Source organism: Colobus angolensis, unplaced genomic scaffold, assembly GCF_000951035.1.
Source record: "Colobus angolensis palliatus isolate OR3802 unplaced genomic scaffold, Cang.pa_1.0 Scaffold534, whole genome shotgun sequence".
Lineage (NCBI taxonomy): Eukaryota > Metazoa > Chordata > Mammalia > Primates > Cercopithecidae > Colobus > Colobus angolensis.
In genome coordinates, this window is record NW_012118866.1 from 150,224 (window position 1) to 176,383 (window position 26,160).

At 43.9% G+C, this 26,160-nt stretch overlaps 1 protein-coding gene across 2 annotated transcripts in view; it reads right to left on the bottom strand.

Moving 5' to 3' along the window:
• PDE8A (phosphodiesterase 8A) overlaps positions 1-26,160 on the bottom strand; it is a 159,929-nt gene that overhangs the window by 17,744 nt on the left and 116,025 nt on the right. For both annotated transcript variants that reach the window (XM_011961059.1, XM_011961058.1), the window contains 10 exons: positions 23,299-23,387; positions 21,269-21,320; positions 21,138-21,180; positions 12,246-12,323; positions 7,911-7,981; positions 7,320-7,484; positions 5,872-5,920; positions 5,187-5,322; positions 3,424-3,622; positions 271-488 (listed from right to left, as the gene is read on the bottom strand). In XM_011961059.1, coding sequence (XP_011816449.1) covers positions 271-488; positions 3,424-3,622; positions 5,187-5,322; positions 5,872-5,920; positions 7,320-7,484; positions 7,911-7,981; positions 12,246-12,323; positions 21,138-21,180; positions 21,269-21,320; positions 23,299-23,387 — 1,100 coding nt within the window. The remainder of the gene's footprint in view (positions 1-270; positions 489-3,423; positions 3,623-5,186; positions 5,323-5,871; positions 5,921-7,319; positions 7,485-7,910; positions 7,982-12,245; positions 12,324-21,137; positions 21,181-21,268; positions 21,321-23,298; positions 23,388-26,160) is intronic.

Sequence of the window (26,160 nt, forward strand, 5' to 3'; positions counted from 1 at the left end):
AACCACCAAGCCTGGTTAATTTTTTTTCCTTTTGTAGAGACAGGGTATCCCTATGTCGCCCAGGCTGGTCTCAAACTCCTGGGCTCAAGTGATTCTCCTGTCTCAGCCTCCCAAAGTGCTGGGATTATAGGCATGAGCCACTATGCCCAGCCCACTGTATACTTTGTACACTTTAAATGGGTGAACTGTGTAAGATGTGAATTATATTTCAACATAGCTGTTTAAAAAAGACAGAGAGGGATCAACACACTCCCCAATCATTGTTCTTACCTCTCCATGTTTTTAAATATATTGCATTTATCATCTCCAGTGGTCAGCTGGAAGGCCAAGGCCGCATGGTGGCTCTCCAGCACAGCAGTGTCATTGTACAAAATGGCCAGCTCACTTCCAGCATTACACAGGAAGGAGTTGGTTCTCCCAGGGTGATCCACATCATGAATGGTGGCTGCAATGAGTGCAGCGACCTCATCAATTGGATCTAAAGTTTCCTGAAAACAAGACAGCTTTTAAAAACGGGGGTATGACACTGAAGGCAAAGAAGCCTTCTGTATAGTTTTCTTTCTCCCCTATTACTTTCAGGTAAGAATATTTCAGATTTCTAAGAAAAGCATACTACGTGAGCAAATCTAGTCTTCCTACCTCCACCCTGAAACAGTTATATTTCTGCATAGTTTTGTTAGTCTCACACAAGTTAAGGACTTACCAAAATACAGGTGTTCTCAACAGATAGGAGTCACCTCCTCAGCCAGTCTTTCTCTAGACCCATCACAAAAAAAGTCCTTAGTCTGAGATATTGACTTAGACCAACATAAACTAACACTAATAAAGGAGAGAAACAATTTTAAATAAAATTTAAAATAGGCACCACTTACATTAACTGGGAATTGCCTTAGTTTTCTTCCCCCTTTTAGTGCTATCTTTGTCAGGTTGATGTCAGAGTTTTGTGAGTTTGACAAAATGATCTGGAAGTTTTCCATCTTTTTCAAGGCTCTGAAAAGGTTTATGTAACATGGAAAAATTCCTTAAAGGGCTAAAGAATTCACCTGTCAATATGTGTCAGGAGCCAACTTTTGAAGAAATTAAATAATAATTTAAAAATGACTAAAATTACTTCCATGTTATTGGTCTCTTTTTTAAATACTTCTCACATCAATTTAATTAAAACATTCCATTAAAACTATTTTAAAGCTTTTGATTTAGTACATATGTGGGCGGTACTTCTACTATTTTCTGCTTTAAATTTGTGTATTTTTGTGTCTTTATAACTTAACTTAGTTTGGCTAGAACTTCATCTATTTTCTTGGTGATTTCCAAGAGCCACACTGGATTATCACTTTGCTCTTCCCATGTTCTTTTTCTTCCTTTTTTAAAGTAATTAGGGCATTTAAAACATAAACCTTTAAATATATAACTGACTTCATTCTATAGGTTTTGATAGATAAGTCTCTCATTTTTGTTGTTTTCTAACTAATGTCATTTTGGTTTTATTTCTTTGTTGATCCCCAAATTATTAAGAATATTTTCTCATTTGTTGTAGCTGACATTTTAAATTTAACCATTAGTTATTCTATTTTGTTGTGTTGTGGTTAGAAAATATAGCTTATGAAGTTTAGAAGTTCAACACATTATGTACCAGTATAAGATCATTTTTGGAAATACCCTACAGACTCTTGAAGATGTTTAGCTAATAAATCAGCCTTGCAAATTTATTTAAATTGATTTAAAATAAAATTCAATAATTTAAGTGGGCAAATAGTATGGTATGTGAATTACATTTCAATAAATGCTCTTTTTTTTTGTTGTTTTGAGACAAGAGTCTTGCTCTGTCGCCCAGGCTGCAATGCAGTGGCATGATCTTGGCTCACTGCAATCTCCACCTCTTGGGTTCAAGTGATTCTCCCGCCTCAGCCTCCCAAGTAGCTGGGATTATAGGCCTGCACCACCACGCCCAGCTAAGTTTTCTATTTTTAGTAGAAATGGTGTTTCACCATGTTGGCCAGGCTAGTCTCGAATTCCTGATCCATTTGCACTGGTCTCCCAAAGTACTGGGATTACAGGTGTGAGCCACGACATTTCAATAAATGCTCTTAAAAACTGTTTTCAGTTAGCTTTCTAAATATATATTTGTATGTTGTCTATAGAGTACTTTAAAAGCAATAGAGCAAAAATTGGGTTCTTTATATACTGAGCCATATTGACACAGACGTCCCTCTGTTGTTACTTGTTTTCGTAATTTAGAAAACAGTCCCTCCTCTGGACACCTATTTTACCTACAGTCTGATTTGATTTTTTTCTGGAAAACAAACCAACAAAAACAGAAATAAGAACTAGAGGGAGCAGGGAAAGTTCTGAGAAGGTATACCCTTCAAGGTGAGGAATGAACACTTGTTCACTTCCTCTGTGTGCCAGATGTCATCTTCTACTTTGCTCTCTGCCAAATGCCAGTCCCGTGATACAGAGGAGGAAATGCGGGCAGGAGCCACTTGCCCTGGCCCTGCATGATTGCAGTCATCTAGGCCCCAGCCAAGGGAGCAACAGGTCAAAGGCAGAAGCTTCAGAAACTAAAGTGGTTTGGCATGGCCCAAAAGTGGCCTGTGACTGAGGTAGAAGAGAGGAAACGATGAGAGGAGCTCATTGTTGAGGTGAGTGTGGAGAGCTGTAGAGGTTAAAGTTTAAATCCTGAGGGAGGTGGGAAGCTGCTCCTGGGAATGACAGTGTCAGGTGTGCTGTTTCAGAAAGATCACATTGGCAGGAGGGTAAGGGCGTTCCATAGGAGGCAGGAAAGGCAAGAATTCCAGTTTGGAACTGCCCAGATGGGAAAGCACTGCAGGGGGCCTCACTGGGACAGCAGCAAGAGATGAATCTGAGAACTGTAGGTGTGACAGGAGGCAAGGTCAGATGATCAACCAGATGTCGGGGGTTGAGGAGTGGAAAGAACCAAGGATGACTCTCGGTTTCTAACCTGGGTATCTGGTTGGATAATGGAACCCTAGATTAGGTAGATAACCCTGGGTGGGAGCAGTGCTGGGAGCAGAGATGATGAACTTGGCCTTAGAGCCCTGCAGACTTTGATGTACAGATGCAGGCCCTAAAGTGGGGATATCCAACAGTTACTTGGCTCTACTAGTGTACAGGCTTGGAGTGAGACCCCCAGAAGAATAGCCCTATCCTGTGGTTTCTCCTCTGGGACCAAATCCTGCCTCTTGTACCCTCATGGAATGGCTGGGATTATGTCATGAATTAACACATCTATTTCCCAAAGCTACAGTGTGGCCTCCAGACTGATTCCGAGTGTGGCCTCGCCCTTCCTGTGCCAGGCTGCACACGTGAGCAGTCATGCTATGTATCTTAGTGGAGGCAGGAACACTAGACTCTCCCCCACTGCTCCTGCCCATTAAACGTGGCATGTAAACAACAACTCACCTTTATCCTCTCCTTGGAGAGAAAATAGGCAGTGGCATGAAGCACATCAGCAGAATGTGTAGAATTGTGGTAGGGATTGGAAGAATGATAATTAGCTTCGATAATTTGTAACCACGATCTTAGTGTTGACTCAGAGCAGTGTAAGAATTCACAGATTCCAAAGCGAGCAAACATTTTGAGACCAAGATAAATCAAAGGCCTATAGAGAGAAAAAAACCCACAATATTAGAACAAAAGCAAACAAATAGGCCAAGTGTTTGAGGCCTGAATAGGTTCCAAGCCAAATTTCAGGGAGTGCAAGGCAGCAAAGTGGAGATTGCTTGGGCTGTGCTGTCCTCTCTCTGGTGGAGCAAACAAACTGGTTCCACTTCTTGCCCTCAGGGGACCATGATGCACAGGTGAGAGCTGGCTGTCCATAGCAGCTCTGGCCTCAGCCTCGTTGGGGCTCCTCATTTGCTGGGGGGACTTTGCTCGTTCTGTCCTTCCAGGTTCAGCTTCCTACTTGCACTACTGAATTTGTCACAACAATCCTTTTTCCAGGCTAAGCTTGTACCACCTTGAACACTATCCTCTCCTTTGGACTTGCTGGACCAATGCCATTGGCCAGACACCCTGCCTATAAGAAAACATTTCCTGAAAACGTCCTATGAGCCAGACATTGCTGTATGCCATGGAATTTTCTCAACACCTACCTTTCTGGAGGTGGGTGTTACAGCATGAGGGGATTTCCCCGGAAGTGACCAACTGGCCACCACGTTAGGTTCTTACTTGAGAAATCACCTTGACCCAGCATCTGGCCCTTGCCTTTAAAGGCCAAGAAACTGACTGTGTTGAGGCAGTATCCAGAGGTGATCATAGGACTTAAACTGACCTGCCTTAGCCCAATTCACATGGATGTAATGTCACTAGGATGTGACATAAAGGTGCTTAATTAGGATGATTAAGCACCTTTAAACCAGGTGCTTAAAGACTCATGTGCCAAGGGAGTATTCTTTTCCACTCTCCTTGGCTGTGCTGGGAGATGCGGAAGTAGAATGTATCAGAAGGTTAACTCAAGGCGCGCCTGAAAAAGTCAGGGGGTTATCTTGGCGACAGGTCGCCCAAACTGAGATGAGACCTGAGAAGCCATCCCATGGCCCAACCAAGCACACCTCTCCCGAGACACCCTAAGGGGCAGTCCTGGCTGGAATCAGCTCTGCGGACCTCCCTTTCTCGTGTGCCCAGCCAACTGCCACCTTTGGTTAACAGGTCTTCTCCGGCAAGGGAAAAAACTCAAGATAAAAGCCCATTCCTGCTCCTGCTCGCTGTGATCACACCCAGATGAGGATGACTAGGGCTTTGGGTGTCCCTATGCCTATCACCAACATAGCAACCAAAAGCTAGGGGCAGCTCTTATCACATGTGTATGTGTTTCTAATAAATTTTGGTTCTAGGCTCTGAGCAGATCTCTTACAGCAATCTTAACATATTACCACCTACAGGAGAAATACCTTTATTTCACAGAAAAAAGTCCTGGGCTACTTGGAGAAGTCACTGGCTCAGTTGCATGCTTTCCATGAATGTGCCATCACTGTGGCCAAGCAGACTTTCCCCCAGGCCCTGGTGACTCAGAGCCACGTGGTGCCCTGCTACTCCTTCCTCAGAGCCCCTCCCTGACCAGGTACCAGGGAGGTACCTGTGCACAATCCACACTCCTCAGGTAGCCTCTTCACACAGGCCCTGGGAATCTAGTTCTCCCTCTGCTGAGGCCTGCATGAACTCACCTATTGTGGGTGGCAGCCTCCAGTTCAAAAATATCAAAGTCCCAGTATTCTTCATTTTCCATGGCCCGAGCTATCCGTGGTGGGACATCATCAAGGGAGATGGGAGTGATTATACTGCTTGAAACTGTTTGAGTGTCTGTAAAGTGATGTAATTTGGAGAACAAAATTAATAGGCTTTAAAGGATTAACTTTTTTTTTTTTTTGAGACAGACTCTCACTCTGTTGCCCAGGCTGGAGTGTAGTGGTGCAGTCTCAGCTCACTGCAACCTCTGCCTCCCGGGTTCAAGTGATTCTCCTGCCTCAACCTCCTGAGTAGCTGGGATTACAGGCACCTGCCACCATGCCTGGCTAATTTTTTGTATTTTTAGTAGAGACAGGGTTTCGCCATGTTGGCCAGGCTGGTCTCGAAATCCTGACCTCGTGATCTGCCTGTCTCGGCTTCCCAAAGTGCTGGGATTACAGGTGTGAGCCACCGCTCCCAGCCAGGATTAACTGTTTCTTAGGGAGGACAGTACTGCCTCAGGGACAGCTGCTTTGTTTCTGAGACTTTATGACATACCAAGATACTTCTTAATGAGGTGAAAAATGATTTAAAAACTTTTATCTGAAAAAATTATTTTCATCACTTAAGCTACACTGCAGTATTATAGACAGTGATCTAAAAAATTAAAAAGGAAAAACTTACTTTTTGTTGAAAGAACATATTCATTCCCTGATAGTCTTCGCAAACCATCCTGATAAAAATCAAGGAAACAAGAAAAAGGAAAGTCACAACTGTTCTTTCCTTCCTGGAAACTCCAGGAGGTCCCCCCACAGGACAGCTCAGGGCAGCCCTCTCCACCAATCCACTCAAGGCTGCCCTTGGCCCAGCAGGTCCACCCCTGTGATCAACTACTGACCTCGGTCACTTATTGGAGAGCACAACAGGCTAATGCTGGGAAGGCTGGTCCTGGCCCTGTTGGAAGCTAAACTCAGGAGCAGGGTCAACACCCGGGAGGTGAGCTTGCATCTTGAGGGGCAGGTGGTCCTTACGCCCAGCATTCTCGCTTGCCCTCCAGGACCATTTGGTTTCTTAGGGACAACTCTGTTCTGCCTTCAGTCCTTCTCCTCCATTTTCCTGCCACTCTCCTCACTCTGAGGACACAAGGTTTTCCTGGGAACATTAGCTCTTCTCTCACCTTCTAAGGGACCTCATTCCCGCCAGGTGACTCTCCTGGGCTCCTCACCAGTGCTTCCAGACCACCTGGCCCAAACCCGGACTCTTAGCAGCCCCTTTTCTCCAGTCCTGTGGCTATTCTCATCTACTCGCCTCCAAAACACTATCCTACCCCATCCCTCATCATTTTCATCTCTCACCTACAGTCTGGAGGAGCCTCTGTTTCAAATAGGCAAGACCACAGTTAGATATCATCAGCATTGGAAACACTCTACCTTCTCGATCTCTGCCTGGAACCTTATTTTTATAAAATCCAGTGAATTCAGAAAGCATGAATTGGGAAGGAGGTGGATTTGGCTTCTGACCAAGACAAAAGCTGACAGAGAGCAACTGAGTAATCTGTGCTGCACAAAGTGTCCCTCTCTTGTGAGAGCTCTACACCAGACATCCTGAAGGAGGCATCCAGGACCCCTCAAGAGTCTATGGCACAAAGCCCCCTTCTAGTGAAAGATTCCCAAACTCCTCTTTCCTACAGTCATCCAAATGTGTGTGGGATGCTTTGAAGGCCAAACTGTCACACCCCCTGGCATCATTTTAAATACATATGGCGGGAGAAAGACAGTCTTTCTGTTCTGCACTGTCCCAGTTTTCAAGCTCTTTAATACAACTAAACAAGCTTTATTTAGATAAATTACTGTAGAAGCCCTAAGCAACATTGGAGAACTGGCTCAGCAGACTGTCAGGATTACATTCCTCCCTGCTCTGCTCCAAGCTAAGCTCTCCCTAGGAGGCAGGCAGCAGGTGGATGCTTGGCCAGAGAATAGAAGAACCCAGGCAATGGAGGAGAGTTTAGATCTTGACTGAACCCTACAGTGCCCTGCCTGTCTCTTCAAAGAGATCTGTTTAAATGAGTAACCTCTGAGAAAACCACCAAGAACAGACAGGCTGTAGCCAGGAGTCTAGTCAAATATACTTACAGACATTAAGCCCCCAACAAGGTCATTGGCATGGGGATCATCATCCTTAGCACCAAACTGTGGTGAATATAACTCAGTGGTTCTTAGAATTTCCAGCACACGGTCTAGGGCTTCAGTCACAGGCATGGGACTACTTTCCTGGGCAGCATTGATAATATTGATTACCTACATTATGGAAAGAAAATACTTGAGTTTCATAACCTTAAAAACAATGAGAGGGCCAGGCATAGTGGTGTATGCCTATAATTCCAGCTACTCAGGAGGCTGAGGTAGGAGAATTACTTGAGCCCTGGAGTTTGAGACTAGCCTGGGCAACAGAAATGAGACAGCCCATCTCTAAAATACAACAGCAAAAACAAAACAAAACAAAACCCAACAGGACTCAATCTGGCCGTAGTACTTAATACCAACTTAAGACTAGTTAAAATGTCGACGTCACACATCCTCTCTCTTCAGAGGAGGCTACTAGCACCATACAACTATGAGAGCATTCTCATTACTGCGGGTCGCTGTTTCTTCTCACTGGAAATGATCCTTGGGGAGAACAAGGAGTATGTGTGCTCAATGGAGACAGACCACAAACTGCTTCACCTTGGTGATGGGCGCCTCAATCGTCATGGAATGTATCCGGGCCATGGAAGAGTGTCGTCTCTGGCTGGAAACTGTGGAGAAAGGGATGCACAAATCAGGGTGTGCACAGCTCTGGGCACCTGTCTTGACAGCAGAGGGCTCAATGTGCTCAGCTGCAAGAAGGGGCAGGACAGAACGGAGTTTACTGAGCTTCGTTCCCATCCTAACAATCCTAGGGTTCTGGCATAACCAATTCTGTTTCCTTCAGTTCTAGGCACTAGGATGCACATATGCCCCCGTGGACTGAACCTCTGATGTCACAGGCCAGAGAGAAAACAGAGGAAACAATCTAGGAAGCCAAAGTCAAACAGCCTCTTTTTGTGTCTATGACAATAAGCCTTTATAATTATTTAGCTTGCCATTCTCTAGGAGTAAAAATATTCTGGAAGACAATGCCACACAATGCTCTTTGTTTCATATATGGCAGGAGCAATACATTCAATTCACCAATAACTAAAATACACAAATTTCTGGTTAAATTTTTCAAGGTACCCTCCGGTGCTTCCCACTATTAGGTTTAATCTAGACTGATTAGGTAAGTATCTTAAATGAGGCAGGCAGCAATTCCTAGGCTCTAAAGTTTGTTAAGTTTTGTTGTTCCTGTCAAGATATGGTTCCTTTGTGGTGAGGAGAAGCCCGGACAATATAGGCAGGAAAAACATTAACATCCAGTTCTGGGTATCTCCACGAACAATCCCATCAGGCTAAATGCTGCTTTCCAAAGACGTTACAGGACCAGGGGCTGTCCCAGAAACTGATGTATCAACCTCATTTTACCAATGAAGAAACTGAGGCCCAAGGAGAGACACCGCCCAAGGTTAACCAATTCACGGGGTCTCAAATGTTTTAAATTTGGGGTCCCAACTAAACTTCTTAAAATTTTGGTGATTATAGGATTGCCAACCTTCCATTTTATCCAACAATGTCATTAAAACAAAAATAAAAACTGCTATTTTCTCACTGTCATAAAAGGACTTGTTTTCATTTAAAAATAACTGACACATGCTTGTAACAAACAACAGAGATCTATTGTACAACATGGTAACTACAATTAATAACAACGTATTCTAGAAAATTGCTAAATGTAGATTTTGTGTTCTCTCACCACAAAAAAAATGAAAGTGTATGAGGTAATAAATATGTTAATTAGCCTAATTTAGCCATTCCACAATGTACAGATAGGTCAAAACATCATGTACATGATAAATATACATAATTCTTGACAATTAAAAAATAAAGGAATTAGAAAAAAATCAAACAGAGCAATAAGGTAAGAAACAAAGTATAAAGACTGTCATGACTGTGTATACAGAAAACCCTGAAGAATCTATAAATGCACTCCTCTTCTTTTACAGTGAGTGTGTAGGTTTGCCCAAGCTCCTGGATATACAAAGTCAATATTCAAAAATCAATTGTATTTCTATAACAATAAGCAACTGGAAATTTAAACAAGTAACACCATTACAATAGCATAAGAAACCATCAATACCTAAGAATAAATCTAATTAAAGATTAGTATGACTTCTACAATGAATATGTAAAACATTGCTGAGAGAAAACAAAGACAGCCTAAATAAATGGAGACGTCGCATGTTCATGATTTGAAAGACTCAGTATTACTGAGATTTCAATTTTCCCCGAATTGATCTACAGATTTAAGGCACTCTGAAAACAAATCCCAGGAGGGTGTGTGTATAAACTAAGAAGCTCATTCTAAGTGTCACATGGAAATGCAAAGGACCTAGAACAGCCAAGACACTGAAGAACAACTACCAGGTATCAGATATCAACACTTACTATGTAAGTAGCTGATTGTGATATTGGTGTAAGCATAGACAAACAGAAGAGTGGGACAGAATAGAGTCCAGGAACAGATCACATATTCGTAGTAACCTGATTTATAATAATGGTGCTACTGCAAAAGATGTTTATTCAATATGGTGATAGACCAGTTAGATTTCCCCAGGGTCGGGGCAGTCATCCTTGATGTCTACCCTCACCAGATATAAAAATTTAAAATGGATCAAAGATCTAAAACAAAAGATAAAATAATAAAACTCCTAGAAGAAAACAAGGGAGAATATTTTCACGATCTTGGGATAAAGAACGATTTCTTAAATAGGACACAAAAAGCACTAGTAATAATATAAAACCTGATAAAATGAATTTCCTTAAGATTAAGAACCTCTGCTCTTTTATTAAGAATCAAAAGATACGATTTAGAGGGGAGAAGGCAAACCACAGACTAAAAAAATATATTTGTGATACACAAATATCCCATATCTAGACTATATACAGAATCCCTACAAACCAACAAGAAAACGATATACAACCCAATTATAAAAATGGGCAAAAGACTTGAACAGCACTTCAGAAAAGGATTATCCAAATGGCCAATAAAAAGGTGCTCAACTTCAGTCATAAGGAAAATTAAAATTAAAACCACTGGAATGGCTAACATTTTAAATTCTGGTATTACCAAGTGTGGGAAAATATGGAACAACTGGAACTCTCACAGATGAGTGAGGAGAGTAACATGGTGCAATATGTTGGAGCTATTATTGGAGAATAAAACTGGAGAGCACCATTTGCAGCTGCTCTAAGGCCTAGCAATCCCACTTCTAGGGAGAAGATGAGCATATACATCCACAAAAGAAGACCTGTACAAAAATGTTCATGGCAGCCTCATTCTTAGCAGCCTCAAAATGGAAACAAAACAACTGTCCATCAATAAGAAGATATGTACACAAATTGTAGTATATTCCTATAAGGCAATACTACTGAGCAATAAGAAGGAAGGAACTATGACATACCTAACAACATGGAAGAACCTTGAAAACATGAAAGTTCAAGAAGCTAGACACAAACAAGCCATACTGTACGATTCCAATTCTATGAGGCACAAGGAGAGGCCAAATTAATTTATGGTGCTAGCAATCAATGGTTGCTTCTGCATGGTTAATGATGTGTTTGTGTGTGTGGCTTTTCCATATCTATTTTGGGTGGTGATTACATGAGCACATAGAATTGTCAATACTCATCGAAATGAAACAAGTGAATTTCATTGTATGTAAATTATAACTCAAAAATCATAAAAATAAAAAGTTATAAGAAAAAATGTTTACTAAAACACAGAAATATACCAAGGAATTCAAAGGATCAACAAACATTAGCATGTGGTGAGTGAAGACTGTTCTGGGCAGGGACCTCAGCCCTGCTCTGTGCTGCTCTAAGACTGCAGAGAGTCTGGGACTGTAATCATGACAGCTACAATGAAGATGACGATGCCAGCTAACACTAACTGAGTCCCTACCCTTACTTACCAGGCACCACACACACGCATTTAATCCTCACACAATCCTCTGTAGACAGTAAATTATCCCCACTTTACAGATAAGGCAATGGAAACACAGAAGTCCACCCTCAAGGCTACACAGAGTAGGTGAAGCTGGGACTTGAACTGAGGTCATTCTGACACCAAAGTTTACAGTCCTTCCATAACCCCATACTGCTTCCTCACTGGCACCACCCCAATCCTGCCCTCAAAGCAGGGGTGTAATCTGTATGGTCTTTCCAGTGCAAGGAGTACACAGCATGTCATCTGGGCCTTATAACAAATCTGTGAGGGATGACAGGGTGGCATTTGATCCCTACTGTATAATCTTAGCTGATATCACCTTGGAAAAGTTTGTCTTTTGAACCAGTACAAACAGCTCCGTATCCTTCTGTTTTCATTTTTGGGCCAAAGAATGTATACAGCTAGCAGTAATACCTGCATCTACACTCTGTACAAGCAATGTTGATTACATTTTAAAAATTAGGTCATTCAGGCCATATACTTACATATTCTTTTTAAAAAGTATATTTCAATTAGAACTTAAATAATATTTGCCGAATAAGGGTCTTTCACAATTCCAAAATCGAGCTCACCTCTCTCTAAAAGTTTCCATGGGAAACTGCAAACCACGATGGGATGGATCTTTAAGAATTACCAAATGCAAACAATTATAGCAGATTAATTGACATCTTCTGCCATTACAGTTTAGAAATGCAACTATAGAATATATGGGAATGTATCTTTTCCTTTTCTTTATTTTCTGATTCCATTAAAAGGCTCAGAATGGAGCCCATTGGCAGGAGTCCACAGAGGGAAAAATGGAACACTAGTTTCCAGAGGGTTCCCTCTTCTCCCGAGAATTGGAGGTAGACAGGATGAGACTGGGCAAGACACAGTAGGGCTCCATGTGTTCAACAGTGATTTGATCACATTTTTTTTCTCTTGTCTTGGTCACTCACCTTCAGTTGCACGGGAGGCAACAGCTTTGACGTCTAGTGAGCCTTTTCTTCTGTCTTTATGTTTGCCTGTCTGATTATCTATAGAAACAAATGATAAATCACCTCTTCAAAGTGATTTAAACAACATATTAAGGAAGGTTACCAATCTAAAATTAAAAAAAAACTTTCAACTTTAAGAATTAAACATGTTTTAAATGCCACAAAAGTAAACACAGTACAGAGATGAAGACTATGAACAACCAGTTTTACGGGGGTAGAGTTTCTCAAAATGTCCCACCAGGTGCACAGATAAACAAGGGCTTTACAGTTCCAGATTATGTAATTACAGAGTTCCAGGACATAAAGTGACAACTGATAGAAATGACCTCAGGGGAATTTCTCCTATTGTATTTCTATATAATTGAATAAAATGATGGGAAAATTTTGATTCCCCACTCATCTTGTCCCAAAGAAAAAAAATCTTTTATTTTCTCTACAAAATAAGGACTACAATATCCCAGGGAAAACATTCTTCTCTTTCCTAGGGTAGTATGGTAAACACTGTTTGAGGTATATTTCAAATGATAGTTCATCTTCCTCCCTTTCACCCCCTCTTCTCTACGAAGGACACACTACTCTCCTAGGCTTCAAATGTCTTTGACTCTTCTCTAATCCTGACCCCCACAGCAATCACTGACAAGGCAACTCTGAGTTACCTTCCTGACCCCTTCTCTGTGCACCTGCTGGGTACCATACATCCCCATTTCACAGACAAGGAAACTGGGAGCTGCTCTGCAGATGAGTGCACAGCAAGGTAGGCGCTGAGCTCAGCTCTTCCCACAGCCATGGAGTAGCTTCTCTGCCTTGTCTTGGCTTCCTCACCCGGAACTTCTCTCCCTGTTCATGGACAGGATCTGAATGCAGGCCCTTAGCACTTCCTCTGCACCATCGAGAAGCCTCTTCACCTGCTCTTTGCTTCTTCACCCAATTAAACTAAATCCTCTTCTCTGTGGGCACTAAAGAGTGAACGTGTCAAGGTCACCAATGACCTCCTTTTTGCTAAGTCTGACGGCTACAACTCAATCCTTACCTGACCTGACTTGATTGTGGTACTAGACACAACTGATCCCTTTCTGGATACTCCTGTTTGCAGAGTCCACACTCTCCTGGTTTTCCTTCCACTTCTTACTACTCCTTTCTAGTTTCTTTCATGATTTCGTCTTCCTCAGTATCCCTGGTGTTTCCAAAGGTGGTTTTTCAAAGGTTCTGTCCTTAGTCCTTCTTAGTCAACAAAACCTCCTTGGGAGATCTCATTCCTTCCTATGGTTTTAGTTAATTCCTATGTTGCCATCCAGACTTACATCTTAACTTACCATTTACCACCTTATTTAGACACACCTCAGGCACTGCAAATGAATTCATTATCCACCATGAAGTCCTTATCTTTTTCCAAATCTGCTCTTTAACCCAGGTCACTGAACAGCATCTACCATAAGGTGGACAGAAGTCATCCATCACTTCTCCCCCTCCCCTCTCCTCCCCCTTCAATGGGTCAGCCAAATCTAAGGATTCTACCTCCTAAACACCTCGAGTCTATCCCCTGCTCTGTCCTTGTCCGAGCTCAGACATTTGTCATCCTCTCTGGATTATAACAATGGCCTCCCAGATTGGTTCCAAAACACCAACCTTACCCTCTTCAACTTATTCTCTGCAGGCTGCCAAGTGATCGTTCTAAAACAAAAATCCAACCAAATCTCTCAATCAAAACACTTCAATGGCTCATCTTTGTCTTTAGGATAAGATTCAAACTCCTCAGTGTGGCACCCAGAGTCCTATGAGGTCTACGCCCCCATCTCTATCCACCTTGAACTATTTATGATTTGTTAATTTGCCTCTCAAACCTCTATGATTTGGTACAAACCACTGACTTGGAAATGTGCCTCTCCCATGCCACCTTCTTCGACTGGTTACCTCTGACCTTCTTTGAAGATGCAGTTCAGGTATCATAACTTTTGGGAAACCTTTCCTTAAAGTCTCTCCACACCACCCCAACAGTGCTGGGTAACAGCCTGCTTTATTGTCTTGCCTTCCTTGCTAACATGAATGACTTGAGGGCAGGGACAGTTTTTCCTGTCTTTCCTAGGTGACCAGCACTGTACCTACCATCTGCTAGAAGAAGCATATGTGTATAGAAGCTCAATAAATACACATCTGCTTCACCAAAAACCTGCACCTTCCTGCTGTGCGCAAATAAATCAGTCACTCTGATTCTGTGGCTCCCCTGCTCAAAATTCTTCAGCGTCTCAGAGATAAAGAACTTCCTGGCATTCAAGGACAGGTAAGGTTGGCCTACAGCAGCCTGCCTTTCATCTCGCACTGTGCTTCCCATGAATGTGCTGCATCAGCACAACTGCTCCGTCTCTGGAACAGCCTTGACATGGGCTCCTTCCGTCTGAGACACGACACTGCACCCTCTTCAAGTGTTCATTCCTTCAAATGGCCCCTCTTCTCAACCACACAGAGCCTCCTTCCTCTGAGCTTCATGATGAGTAATGTCCACATAGCCTGGGCTGGGAACTTACGATTATTTGTTCCTTCATTCTCACCTCTTTTATTCCACTCAACAAACCTTTACTGGGCACCCACTATGTGTGCTGCCCTAAACTAGGCATTAGGGAGGTGAAAATGAGTAAGGTATGGTCCATGAACTTAAAAGGAGATGGTCAGTGGGGAAAAGGGTGGGTAAACCAAGAGTTACAGTAATACTTTTAAAGTTCAGGAGGAGTCTGGAGGGGGAAGTGGCAGATTCTCAAGGGAGTGGGGGCAGAAAGGAGATGGATGGAGTCTTGTAGCTGCAACCAAGATACGGAGGAGGAGGATAGCATTTCCAGGAGGAGGAAACTGCTTGTGAAGACGGAGGAGTGTGGCTGGAGAGGAGCAAGTAGCAACCTGTGTATGAAGGATGCATTGTGGGAAAATGGAGGGAGACTAAGCAGGCTTTAATTTCTATTTGACTGCTTCAAAGTTACTTTATGTAAATACAAGATCCTCTTGTTCCTAAAAGCCCTGCTAAGCTCACTGCTCCCCTAGTCCCTGTAGCACGCTATAGATGATTCTAGCAATTTCCACCCAGTGGGTAGAGATGGACCATGTCACCACTCTGTCACCCCAGTGCCCAGCTCTCAGAAGCTCTCCTCAGGGAATACCAAGAAGTTGAAGATGAAGTGTGAGGCTTACATCCCAACGAGACTACCAGCTCCTGAAGATGTGCTGCGCCCAGGGCCTCCTGCTTACTGGGTGCTCAGAAAACACACACTCATCCTGAGGTACCCAGCCTGCCAGTGGAGAGAACACTGAACAGGACTCCACACCCAGGGCCTGGGCTCAGGATCACCTGCAACTTCATGTCTCTGCTCTTGGCTTCCTGTTCTGTGAAACAGGGTCCACAAGCTCTGCCCATCCTTTCAAAAGAGAAAAATTAATAGCATTTCCTTGACCTGCTGGGTAAATCCTGGGAACCCTGGAAAAACAGTGGGGATGATGAGAGGGGGTAACCAATCAGTACCCCTCAAAAACAGCAGCTTCCTCCAACTCACATTAGCCCTGCAGCCTGGAAGTATGAGCTTCCAGGTATGAGGGTATGAGGAAGTCCAGGCCCCAGTATCTTATGTGACTTGCCCAAAAGTCATTTTGCCAGGACCACAGCAGACTGTCAGAGCATTTCCTCAGGCATTATCAACAAGCATTTGCAGAGCACTTACTCTGCAACAGGGCCACCTCCAAACTGCCAAGCCCACAGGACTCTGTACATGGGCCTCTGGTAACTACCTCCCTCTTCCTCCCAAGAAAGCTCACTTTCTCCAGGTGCAGACCAAATCTCCCAAGTATTTTAAATGATCTATGAGGCCTCTAACAATGGCCCCAACCCTGGTAGCCCATGAGAACACCTGCAAAGTATGAGGCCTGGGCTCCATTCCATACAACCTGAACAAGAACCAGAGCCTGTCACATTACTGGCAAGGCCTGTCCTGACCACCTCCTCATCCCCTGAATGCCCAATCCCCTGGCTTCATTCTTCTCCACAGAACTTAACATCATCTGATATACTGTATGTTTGTTTGTTTACTGTCTACCTCACCCCCAGCTAGAAACACATCTTGCGAGCAGAGACAGAGATGTTGCCTGGTGCACAGCAGCTGTGCACTGAATTTGGATGAATGATGAATGAATGAATTCATCCTGCTCCTCAGTGCTCCTCTGGTCATTATTCACATGTCTCTTATTGCTGGACTCCTTTCTTGGTACTCAGTCTTCCTGCCTCACTTTCTCTCTCCAGGAGACTTGGCCCAGGGCCAAAAGTTTTGGCTTATCACTTCAGATGTGGTAAGTTCAAATCTAAACTTACCCTCCACTCCCTGTACAAACCTGCTCTTTCTTATGATCTTATTTGTACTTTTTATTTTAATTAATGTTATCCAGTGGCCAAGCTAGATATCTTGGTGTCATTCTCAAGTCTTCTCTTTATCCCACACAGTAAACTGATTCCCAAATCCTACTGATTATACTTAAGTAAATCCTGAATCCAGTCTCTGATTGGGCTCCTGAGGCCGGATTCAGGAGTAACTTTGTCTTCAATCTCTTTTCTCCAGGACTATCTTTCTAAGACCTGACTCTTTCCCATTTACCTATTTATACAGATTCACTTGGCCTTCCTCTGCCTACAGGATGAATCCAAACTGGCCTGCCCCAGCCTCGCCTCTCTATGCCTTTATGTGTGCTGCTCCTCCCACCTTGTCCTCTGCATGACCACTACTTCTCTCCAGACACCAGGTCAACCATCATCATCATTATTGCTGGGAAGCATCCCCCAGCTTTTCTCCAGCGTGGTACTATAAACCACAGCATATTCAAATTATTTTCTCCTGCCACTGGACAGTGAGACTCATGTTCATTTCTGTATGCTTACAGCCAGGCTCATGGCCTGACCTAGAACAAGTCAATAGATTGGACAATGGTCACCACAATTTGGTGTCCTCAGTGAGACAGTGTCATGTGAAAACACATGGGCCATGGAAAAGGGAGCATGTATGGGGATTTTATTACTTTTTTGGATGCTCAGACCCTGAACCTTCCTTCCCATGTCTAGGGAGTACTAAGTCCTCTCACTATGGAAGGGAGAAGGCCAGAGACTCCATTGCTCCATACACAGTTAGTGATAGAGTAGGTGACACAGGCCCAGCCAAATGAGTCTGCTTTTGAGTGAGTGAGGCAAGGAAGCGAGGTGTGAAGAAGCTATGCTACTGTGGTAAGAACAGCAACACCCTATAACTAGAACTCAACAGGGCCAGTGGTGCTCAAAGTTCAGTAGTGACAGCAGGGGCCCCCTAAGCACAGTGCTCCTATGGCATGCCTAGGGCAGTGGGGACATTTGCTCAGCTTCCCCAGGTTCCTGCCTCCTTTTCCAAAACTAGTTCTAGAGCTTTCTTGTTCAATCTGTAAGCAACCCTATTTCCTTCCAAAAAAACAAAAAAAACCCAACAACTCCTTTCTGCTTAAGAATTGATTTCTGTTGTGTGTAACCAAGGACTTTGGCTGGGCCATGGCCTATAATAGCTCCACCCTGCCTTCTCAAGTGAAGATGGCCAGTTGAGACCTTTGGACATAAAGCTGGTTATGCTGCTAAGGGGGGAGGTAGAATGGGCAGGTGGCTCATCTGGGTGGGATGGGTAAAACTCCTAAGTCAGCGCTGATCAAGTAAAATGACCAAATGGCCTGGATATAAATGCAGTTTGGGAGATGCTCCCCCTGCCGAACATTTCCTCTGACTGTATCACTGACTCTGCCTCTCAGTTCCAGCTCTGCCATACCCTGGCTGCCCAGCTCTAGGCTGTCTTTGAACTTTTTTCTTTTTTTAGACAGTCTTGTTCTGTCGCCCAGGCTGGAGTGCAGTGGCGCGATCTCGGCTCACTGTAGCCTCTGCCTCCCAGGTTCAAGCAATTCTCGTGCCTCAGCCTCCCCTGTAGCTGGGACCACTGGCGCGTGTCACCACGCCCGGCTAATTTTTTGTATGTTTGGTAGGAACAGGTTTTCACCATGTTTCCTGGGCTGATCTCGAACTCCTGTCCTCAAGTGATCCACCCGCCTTGGCCTCCCAAAGTGCTGGGATCACAGGTGTGAGCCACCACACCTGGCTCATTGAACTTTGCTGAGCCTCAGTTTCTTCCTCTGTAATAAAGGAATATAAATAATAGTCATACCTACTTTACAACGCTATTCTTTTTTTTTTGGGACAGAGTTTCACTCTTGTTGCCCAGGCTACAGTACAATGGCTCGATCTCGCCTCACCATAACCTCAGCCTCCCGGGTTCAAGTGATTCTCCTGCCTCAGCCTCCTGAGTAGCTGGGATGAGAGGCATGCACCACCACGCCTGGCTAATTTTGTATTTTTAGTAGAGATGGAGTTTCTCCATATTGGTCAGGCTTGTCTCAAAGTCCCGACCTCAGATGATCCACCTACCTTGGCCTCCCAAAGTGGTGGGATTACAGGTGTGAGCCACCACGCCCGGCCATGTGGTACTATTCTTAAGAGTTAAAAAACAAATGCTTAAAACCAAGTAAAAGCCCCCTGTGAACTTGCAGCGTAGGACTCTCCATAACTGGCCCACACGTGCTGCTTCTACTCTGACGCCTCCAGCCCCTGCAATCTGGCTTCTGCCCTCGCCATTCTCCAGAAACTGTATGTTTGCAGGTCACAGACAAGCTCTTGAAGGCAAAGCATTCCATCTCTGGCTCCATATCCCCCTCCCTCCCTATGTGTGCTGCAGCCCTGACCAGTCTTGATGCTTCCCGTTCTCCCTGCCTTCAGCTTCAGCAGCACTCTCCAGACTCCCCCACTCTCTCTAACCCCTCTTTCCTGCTCCTGTTTCCTCCTTCTCTGGAGGTAGGTGGTCTCCAGGAATCCACCTCACCCCTCCTCTCTTTTTCTTGCTGTTCTCTTCCATTGTAACCTCAAAGTTTCCATTCCCCTTTGCCATCCCTGGTTTCCATCACAACCACATCTGTGCTACTTGTTAATGCTTGGCTGGCCAGAAACATTTTCATCTCTAGTCCTAACCTCTTTGCAGAACACAGAAGCCAGTGCTCAGCAGGTACTCAACAGAAATCTGTAGAATAAATGGGCAAAGGGGTGAATAAACAAACCCACCTGACTGCCCAGCAGGACCTCACAGGTAGAGCTCTACACACTCATCTTCCCCAGCCCTACTGCTACTCCTTGAATCTCCAGGCTCAGAAACCACCTTTTCAAGGACTTGCTTGCTTTTCTCTCTCTAGTCCCACACCATCATCACATCTGGCCTCTCTTCTCTCTTCCTACTGTCGTCATCTTATTATTCCCTGGCCATTGTTTTCTTTCCTCTCGACCATGGCAGTGCTGGTATTCTTTCTCTCTGGTGTCTCCTTCCATGTCATCTTAAACATACATGCTCTAAGAGCTTCTCAGAGCTCAGATATCATCACGCTGCTCCCTGACTCACAAATCCTCAGAGACTCCCACTGTCTACCGATGAAAATGGAAACTTCCCACCTAGCATTTCAGGATTCTTACTGACCCAAATACCTCTTTCCCCACTGACCTTTTATACCAGTCAAAATTTAGTACTTGCTTTTTCTGGAACATGCCCTGTACTTTCCCTCTTCTATGCCTGTTTTTATTGCTGGAATGCTTTTCCGCTCACACTTCTTTTCTTATTCAAATCCACATCTCCCTGCCTAGGACACCACCCACTGCCCTCTCTCATTCCTGCGGATCACTTCTTATCGCTTGCTCTGTTCCTTTGTGTCAATGTGTTTCTCTTCTTTTCAGACTAAATCTCTGATTGCTCCTGGGGCACCTGTAAAAACTGTTCATCAGAGCCCTAGTAACAGCCCTCCTGGATTCAGGTGCTAGCTCTGCCACTTCCTAGATGGAGATCCTTGGGCAGATTATTTAAACTTTCAGTTTCCTTACCTGTAAAGAGAATTTCACCTAAAAATGCTTACCTCCTTGAATTATTCTAAGGCTTCATTAAAATAAGCTGTACCTAAAGCACTTAGCACAGGTATCTTGTACACATTAAGTGCTCACAAAAATATGTAGTAAATGTTCCTAGAGTGAAAGAATGAACTGTTCTGGTAAGGCAGAAAGCATATCACCGACAGCATGAAGGGAAGCCTTCTCCTTAGAGGCTCGTACAGACCAGCTGGGCAAGCAGAGCACACTACTCAGGCAAGGCAGGGTGGCACACCAAGTGTCTACGCAGACACTTGATGGAGCACCTCCTGCCTGAAGCTGGAGTGGCTCTTCACCATCCCAGCCCAGCCCCTTCATCTGTGAGGACCAGAATAGGAAGTGGCTTACTGAAGCCATGACACGTTTGAAGGAAACAGGTGACTCCAAGTCAGGGAAACGCATTTGCAGTAACAAAGCTATGGGGATGAGCAGACGGTGTCCAAGGCATGGTTAAGAAACACAGAGGTGAGGCAAGTGCGAGGGGCCCAGTTACCTCCCTGTAGGCTGGCAGTGATAAGTGTCAGGACAGATGAAGACGTCCCTGTTAAAGGACTGTGTGATAATCACCCAACCCTCTCAAAGCATAAATGAGGTTATAAAACCACACTTCACATGAGTTCATGCATTTCAGTTGACCAGTTCTTTCCCTCACAGGTTCAGAGACCCGCCCCAGGGCACCTGTCAGAATGCTCACAGGTGCTCAAGTCCTTTGACTCATAAGCCAACCAGGGGAGTCAAGGAGAGACATGTTGCCACAGGCTGAGGAAAATCCCACCATTACACCAGGCAAGCTAGTCAAAGATCTGTTATTTTTTTCCTCCAAAAACTCAATGAACTCTAAGAATAAATATGGGGCACCATACCTGTATAAGTGTCAGACTGAACACATTCGGGTATTTTCTCAGCCTAAAAGTGAATTTTAAAAGCCATTAGTTCTGATTGCTGAAAATCTTGCTAGGGTGTTCCTGGGGTCCCAGGGGCTCTCCTTACGTACCTTATTGTTGCCATTGCATACTCTGATAATGGACACATAGTGTCTAATTTTTCTGCAAGTAAAAAACAATGCATTATTTCTCTTCTGACTCTCTAATTTGATGGATATGTTGTTAATTTTTTATTACGAAAATGGCACCTCCCTTTTGTAATACACAAAATGCTCTGAGAACATTTCTTCTTACTGTGACCAAGGCCACCAATAAATAAACAAGAGATAACAAGCATCCTTTGGTGTCTCTGTACCAGTGCGTAAAAATGACAGAATTCTTCCCAATTAATCACGAAACAATCAAATATACATGTTTTTTAAAATGAACGGCATGTTAACCAACCAAGAGCCTTTAGTTCCTTAACATGTTTTTATTTTCACAACCCTTTATATTGATGCTTTTCTTCAAGTTCCAACAAACAGTCTGCTCACAGTCACTGGTGGCCACAGCCGCAGGCCACACTGGGAGTTGAGGTTCACACTGAACGTGGTTAGCTAGACTTCTAAAACAAAGCAACGAGGGCTTAGCTCAGAGGCTGCTGACTCTTCTCATTTATTTATTGTTCCTTCAGTTTTTTCACTTTTTCCCCTTGATAATCAAATCCCTATATACTTACCACAAAAAATTTGGAAAGGACATAAAAGGGCAAAGAATCAGAACAGAGAACCCACACAGATCCATCTCCCTGAGGCGATCACCAACTGGCAGCAAAGCCTGGTGACAAAGCACGTGAGCCATGCAGTCAGTGCTGAGGTCTGCAGCCTGGCTGCGCCTCACGCTGGCAGCTGGACCCCTGGGCTAGAAACCTGACCTCTCTAAGCCTCAGTTTCCTCATCTGTAAAGTGGAGATGATCACAGCCACAACCTCACAGGGCTGCAGTTAGGATGGAATGAAGTGGCATCTACCAGACACTGAGAACTGGCCAGGAAGGGAGGGGCTCAATTAAACAACAGCAGTTACTACAACTGTTGCTGCCATACTTTCTCCTGTTCTTTTTTCCTTCTTTCCTTTGCATAATTGAGATTAAACACTAGGTATCATTTTACATTTTACTTTTTGCATTTAACATTATATCATAACTTTTCTCATAATTTGTTTTTCGTTCGTTTGTTTTTTTTTCCTTTTGAGACAGTGTCTTACTTTGTTGCACAGACTGGAGTACAGTGGCACGATCACAGTGCAGCCTCGACCTCCCAAAATCAAGCGATTCTCCCACATCAGTTCCCTGAAAACTGATAAGTGTGTGTCACCACACCTAGCTAATTTTTAAATTTTTTGTAGGGATGGGGGTTTCACTATATTGCCCAGGCAGATCTCAAACTCCTGGGCTCAAGGGATTTTCCCACCTTGGCCTCCCAAAGTGCTAGGATTACAGGCATGAGGTAATTTAATTTTCTATGATCATCATTTCTACTTTTTTTGGCCCTAATCTTAGAACCTGTGAATATGATAGTCATTTCTAATGGCTGCAATATTTTAGGTGTTCTATAATTCATATTCATAATTTTCATCTTACCATATTATTTCTTTAAGATAGGTTTCTGAGATAAACTGTCTGAAATTTTTAGGCTCCTGATATATATTGGTTTCCAATCTACAGTCACATCTGTTTTATATAAGAATGTCCATAACTGTTAGTATTTAAAATATTTTTATCTAATTTGATAGGTCTTTGCAGAAATAATACATAGCCTATCAAATTAGGTAAAAAATATTTTCAATATAGGGAGTCTACCAGTTAGTATTTCACACAGCTTACTAAAGTGACATTCTGATTTAAACAGATACTTTGGTTTCTTGTGTATCCATGCAGCTTAAACAGGACTGCCCAGAGTACGGTGGCTGTGCACTGCAAGTGGAGGGTCAGACTGTAGCCATGAGGAAGTCACCAAGGAAACACTACCCTGGAAGGCCATTCTGTGATGACACCTGACCTTAACACTTCTGTCAGCAGTCCTTAACTTAAACATTCAAAGCAAATTCTGCAATAACCCAAAACACTGTATGTTGACTGATGTACTTGTTTTTTCCACTTACCCTCCCTGTCCAATGACAGGTATTATCTTCACATTTTGTTGTATATTATCTCCGTTTTTCTTTCTGGCATAGTAAATTCCTTGCCACTCCTATAAATGGAATGTAAGCATCATCATACTTTGTGTTGAAAACAGAAACCCAAAAACATTTTCCACTTCAGTTCTGATTCACTTACGTTGCTAAAGCAATTAAGATAAAAAACGATCTCAACCCTAAACCGATTTCAGGTAATAGGACAATTCTTTCTTAACTTCCAAAGTCCGTCTCCCTCTGAGTTGCTGACTAAAGTCAGGTCACCATAGTCTAAGTGGCCATATATTTTCAGTGGCCATCTGCAGACAAGAGGGGTCCTGGACACATAAATAAAGGGCACTCCCCCTCACTTCCTCCTCTCAAAACTCCCACCTGCTGAAGTGGAAGAGGGGGCTTAGCCTCTGCCCCTGTGTTTGGGAGGGGAAGAATATCCAGACTGGGGGCCAAAAGGGGCCATTATGTGACCACTACCAGCTTCTGAAGTGAACTAAATGGCTTGAGGCTCCTCTGGGATGTGTGAAGGTTTCACCCCCAGTATATGGGGTGTGGAGGATGAGGTAACAGCCAGGACCAAACTCAAGTAAAACAAACAATGAGACCTCAAAACCCAGGGCTGAAATCACATTAGCTGTGCTCTCCTGATCAGACACAGAACGTGGGGATTCTTTCAGACAGGAAGTGCAGCCTGGGGAAGGAAGTCTATGCAGAACAAGACCACAGCAAGAGAACCGGGTCATGGTGACTCCCTTTATCTTGGGGTGGTAGGGAAAGCCAAGATGGAGCTGGGTTTTGTCACCATCCTAAAATGTTATGAATTCCTCCAAGAAATCACCAAGGCCCTTAAGCTATGGAAACCCCTAAAACCCACAGTAGGACCCTGAACCCCTAGGGTATACCATAACCTTCTTAGCCTTCCAGAGTCCCTCAGGACCTAGAGTTGACCCAGGCCAGGAGTTGAGCACCACGGCAGCCTTGTTGGCTTAGCTGAAGTATCCTATCCAGAGCCCTACTCCAGGTCAATTCTGAAATATTCTAGTTTGGTACATGGCAACCTGCATCCACATACCAATGGTAAGAGCTCATCTTCAGATTCCTCTAGGAAAGCAGATCAAAAAGAAACCAGGATACTCCGATAGAATCAAAGGATGATTACTGACGCTTCCTAATTCTGAAAACAATGGGCACCAAAAAAATGGCTATATCAAAAAACAGCCAGAAAGCCCAGCTCAGTCCTTAGCTCACACTGGAGAAGAAGGGAGGCATGGGCCTTAGTACAGTTCTGAGGGGGAGCTCAGCCCAGAGGACGAGGCTTGCAGTCCAAAACCACCAAGGACTAAACAGGGTTCCCTAGGCAGAAATAAGTGGGTTGTTCTCCATATCCACAACTTGCATGCCTACCTTAGAAGGAGGGCTTCAGGAGACAGGTCTAAGGGTTACTTCTGAAGCTCACTATCAAGGGGAATATGGGAAATTGTGACATTTGCAAAACCATGAATATACTAAAACCCACCAAATTGTATACTTTATTTATTTTTTGAGACAGGTTCTCGCCGTTCACCCAAGCTGGAGTGCAGTGGCACAACCATGGCTTATTGCAGCCTCAACCTCCCAGGCTCAAGTGATTCTCCTACCTCAGCCTCCCAAGTAGCTGGGAACACAGACACATATCACCATGCCCAGCTATCAAATAGCATACTTTCAACGGGTAACTTGTATGGTACAGAAATTACATCTCAGTAAAGCTGTTACATTAAAAAGAGAGAGAAAAAAAAATTACAGGGACCAATTCAATCAGTGAGCATTTAAAAAAATATATTCAGGCCGGGCACAGTGGCTCACGCCTGTGATCTCAGCACTTTGGGAGGCTGAGGCAGGCAGATCACGAGATCAAGAGATTGACACCATCCTGGCCAATGTGGTGAAACCCTGTCTCTACTAAAAATACAAAAAATTAGCCAGGCGTGGTGGCATGTGCCTGTAGTCCCAGCTACTCGGGAGGCTGAGGCAGGAGAATTGCTTGAACCTGGGAGGCGGAGGTTGCAGTGAGCAGCCTGGTGACAGAGCGAGACTCCGTGTATATACACACACACACACACATTTTCAGGATTTTCTTCTCCTTTCTGAATAGACTTGGGTAGCTGAGCGATCCCAAGTCAAGGCTAACAGGCCATTCCAGCCAAAGTTCCACAGTCCATCTAAAGAAGTAGGACAATTTAGACAATGGCTTGGCTTGGGTAACAGAGTTTTCCAGTCACCAGTGGAAACAAAAAATATTTACTTGCATAAATATCATATAAGATTTAGTTCCAGCTGGGCACGGTGGCTCACACCTGTAATCCCAGCACTTTGGGAGGCTGAGGCAGGCGGATCACAAAGTCAGGAGTTCGAGACCAGCCTGGCCAACATGGTGAAACCTCGTCTCTACTAAAAGTACAAAGATTAGCCAGGCATGGTGGTAGGCACCTGTAATTCCAGCTACTCAGGAGGCTAGGGCAGGAGAACTGCTTCAACCCGAGAGGCGGAGGTTGCAGTGAGCCGGTATCATGCCATTGCACTCTAGCCTGGGCAACAGAGTGAGACTCTGTCTCAAGGAAATAAAAAAAAAAAGATTTAGTTCCTGAGAATAATAACAGTGCTACCTTAGAATGCCATCATGAAGATTAGGTTGGGTAATTCATGTAAACTCTTAGCAAAGTCCTGAAATATAGTAAACATTCAGTAAATGAGCTGGTTTGGGTACAGGTGGTTTGCACAGGCCTCTTTCTCCAGGCCAAGCTCCCCTCAGAACAGGAGTAAGACTACTACCTCCCTTCTGTCTGCCTCAAGCTA